Genomic DNA, 1,142 nt, shown 5'->3' with positions numbered 1-1,142 from the left:
ACTATTAATCATAATAACAATAATAACAATAAGGGCTTACTAAATAAAGAAACTTACCGATGTGCAGAGCGATGGAGAGACCGATGGCCGACCACAGAGAGTAACGACCTCCCACCCACTGAGGAGACACCAGCATCAATTAACCAATCAGAGAGCAGCATGACATCACACCAGCGTCAATTAACCAATCAGAGAGCAGCATGACATCACACCAGCGTCAATTAACCAATCAGAGCAGCATGACATCACACCAGCGTCAATTAACCAATCAGAGCAGCATGACATCACACCGGAGTCAATTAACCAATCAGACCAGCATGACATCACACCGGAGTCAATTAACCACTCAAACTAATAATAAGAGAAGACGTGGTATGAAGCGTCTGTCTCTCTAAACATGTTACGCTCTTATTCTGGAACCAGACTCACGTCCCAGAACTCGAACATGTTGGCGGTGTCGATCCCGAAGTCCTTCACCTTGACCTGAAGATGAGAGAGGAAGACTGATGAGACCCTGAAGGCATCAGAGGAACCCTGATGAGACCCTGAAGGCATCAGAGGAACCCTGATGAGACCCTGAAGGCATCAGAGGAACCCTGATGAGACCCTGAAGGCATCAGAGGAACCCTGATGAGAACCCTTATCTTAAGGTAATTCCCCGGGACATGGCAAACCTTATATGAACATGTTTTATGTAATAATCATTTACATTATGACCTATTATTAATGCTCAAGCAGTTTGGATGATATGGTGAAGATAACTTTACTACAGTATAAACACATTAAAGCTAGCGCAGCAGCTAACGTGCTACACGGTGACTCACTGCGTTGGTGGACAGAGCCACGAAATGTTTGGCCACCGCAGATTTCTGAGGAGGAAACAAGAGGAACATGAGAACATATCCTGAGAGAACATCGTCCAATCAGCTGCCAGAGAATCAAATGCACTCACATCATTGGCTGTCTTCAGGAACCAATCCCTGGCCGACTCTGCGTTAGTGATCGTCTCCTGAGTGGTGAACGTCTGCAGGGAAAAACATACTTTTAGTATCTGTGTGTGTGTGTGTGTGTGTGTGTGTGTGTGTGTGTGTGTGTGTGTGTGTGTGTGTGTGTGTGTGTGTGTGTGTGTGTGTGTGTGTACC

At 45.8% G+C, this 1,142-nt stretch overlaps 1 protein-coding gene across 1 annotated transcript; it reads right to left on the bottom strand.

Annotated features, from left to right (window-relative positions):
- Positions 1 to 27: 27 nt before the first annotated feature.
- Positions 28 to 1,051, bottom strand: LOC104950555 (glucose-6-phosphate isomerase-like; the record flags this gene model as incomplete). Its single annotated transcript, XM_010777095.1, has 4 exons — positions 28 to 118; positions 430 to 483; positions 825 to 869; positions 953 to 1,051. Coding segments are annotated over 4 exons (289 nt in total), but the record flags the coding sequence as incomplete, so codon positions are not given.
- Positions 1,052 to 1,142: the final 91 nt, after the last annotated feature.

The sequence above is a fragment of the Notothenia coriiceps genome, unplaced genomic scaffold (genome assembly GCF_000735185.1).
Source record: "Notothenia coriiceps isolate Sejong01 unplaced genomic scaffold, NC01 NC01_scaffold00017764, whole genome shotgun sequence".
Classification (NCBI taxonomy): Eukaryota; Metazoa; Chordata; class Actinopteri; order Perciformes; family Nototheniidae; genus Notothenia; species Notothenia coriiceps.
This window is presented reverse-complemented; position numbering and strand designations above follow the sequence as displayed.